The 1,655-nt window shown below is 57.9% G+C and overlaps 1 protein-coding gene across 2 annotated transcripts in view; it reads left to right on the top strand.

Annotated features, from left to right (window-relative positions):
* Nucleotides 1-1,655, top strand: part of LOC101655181 (triple functional domain protein) — a 146,959-nt gene that overhangs the window by 4,983 nt on the left and 140,321 nt on the right. For both annotated transcript variants that reach the window (XM_045285010.1, XM_045285011.1), the window contains exon 3: nt 1,204-1,326. In XM_045285010.1, coding sequence (XP_045140945.1) covers nt 1,204-1,326 — 123 coding nt within the window. The remainder of the gene's footprint in view (nt 1-1,203; nt 1,327-1,655) is intronic.

Genomic DNA, 1,655 nt, shown 5'->3' with positions numbered 1-1,655 from the left:
GCTCATCCAGCTTCTATCACCATCCACCCATCCATCCATCCAACCATCCATCCATCCATCCATCCATCCATCCATCCATCCATCCATCCATCCATTGTATCAAGCACGTTTGTATGTAGGATGACAGTTTTTAACACCCCTCGACGTGCTCTGGTTGTAGGTAGCGCCTAGTCAAAGACTCAAGAGCAGTTCCCTTCCTGTGACAGAAACACGTGACTGGCTCCGCGTCCTGGGCCGGCCACCAGTTGACACCCCTTTGTAAAGGCCCTGGGGGGAAGTGGGCATGCGTTGGTCTGCTAACCTCAAGACCTGATGCTTGAACTCATGCTCTGCTCTGCGGGAGAAAGGTGAAGCTTTCTACTCGAGTCACCGTCCTGGAAAACCACGGTGACAGCCCCACTCTGCCCAGCCGGGTCACTGGGAGTCGCTGCGGACTCCATGGCGTCCCTACCGTGTCCCTAGTTGTTTTCCATGAGAACGAGATGACAGGCTTCTAGTCCAAGTCTCGACCGTACTGGGCCTGAGGAGAGAAGGCCTAAGTCAGTCGCCCCACCCCCGGTCCTTGTCGGTCAGTGGTTCTCCAGTGTGCATTGCACCGGTCTCTCTGCTTCCTGCACAGAAGAGCACAGGGTTGAAGTCAGCAGGTTGGCTGCCACCCAAAACCTCGAACTCCGAGCCCTGTGCCATCCAGTCGATGCCGACTCAGAGCATCTCCTACAGGACGGTCGAGTGGCCCTTGCGGGTATCTGAGACCGTGACTCTTTATGGGAGTAGAAAGCCCTGTATGTCTCCCAGGGCGCCACTCGGTGACAGGCCTGGAGTGGTTTTGAACTGCTGACCTTGCAGTGAGCAGCAGCCCAACCAATGCATAACCACGACACCACCAGGACTCCTCAGACGTCCTTAAGTGAAGCGTGCCGGCAGCTGAGGAGGGCGAGGAATGTCTGAGGCCACCGTTTGACCGGGCTCCGCTCCCGACCTGCCCTTGCACCCCTGATGTGGGAGAGGAACTTTCTAGACCATCATTTCCCATAGACTCTGCAAGTTAGGAACCCCGGATGTGTTCTCAGTGGTAAAGACCCCCCTGCATCCAGTAGGACGCCTGAGCGGGGTGCCGTCAGGCCCCAGAGCTGGGCCCGGAGCTCACCGCTCTGGTCGTTCAGAGGCCCCGTGTTTCCAGCATGTCCCCTTTCTGTCCTGTAGATGTTTGACTGGATCACGCACAACAAGGGCCTGTTTCTGAACAGCTACACAGAGATCGGGACCAGCCACCCGCACGCCATGGAGCTGCAGACACAGCACAACCACTTTGCGATGAACTGCATGGTGAGGGGGGCCGGTCTGGTGGGGGGCGAGGGGCATTTATTGACACACACGGGGCCGTTGGTGTAAGCAGAGGCTGACCTACAAGGCTGGGGAATGCTTTGGGCCAGCAGTGTCTGAGCACCTGCTTTGACTTTGTAAGCAAACAAACACAGACCCAAACGGAGCAGTGGAACGCACACCCGTCACATAGCTGGTGTGCCCTGGTTTGTGGCCACCTGAGCTCGGAGGCAGCGGCCCCCTGAGGAGACCCCCCTCTCTCCCCCACCCCCATTCAGTTTGCTGCCTGTTGTTGCTCATGGGAATCAGTGGCTGGCGTGCCTGGAGGACTC

The sequence above is a fragment of the Echinops telfairi genome, unplaced genomic scaffold, assembly GCF_000313985.2.
Source record: "Echinops telfairi isolate 266 unplaced genomic scaffold, ASM31398v2 ScPeMD7_7469;HRSCAF=8507_1, whole genome shotgun sequence".
NCBI classification, from domain to species: Eukaryota; Metazoa; Chordata; class Mammalia; order Afrosoricida; family Tenrecidae; genus Echinops; species Echinops telfairi.
The sequence above is the reverse complement of the archived record's forward strand: the minus strand, read 5'-3'. Positions and strand labels throughout refer to the sequence as shown.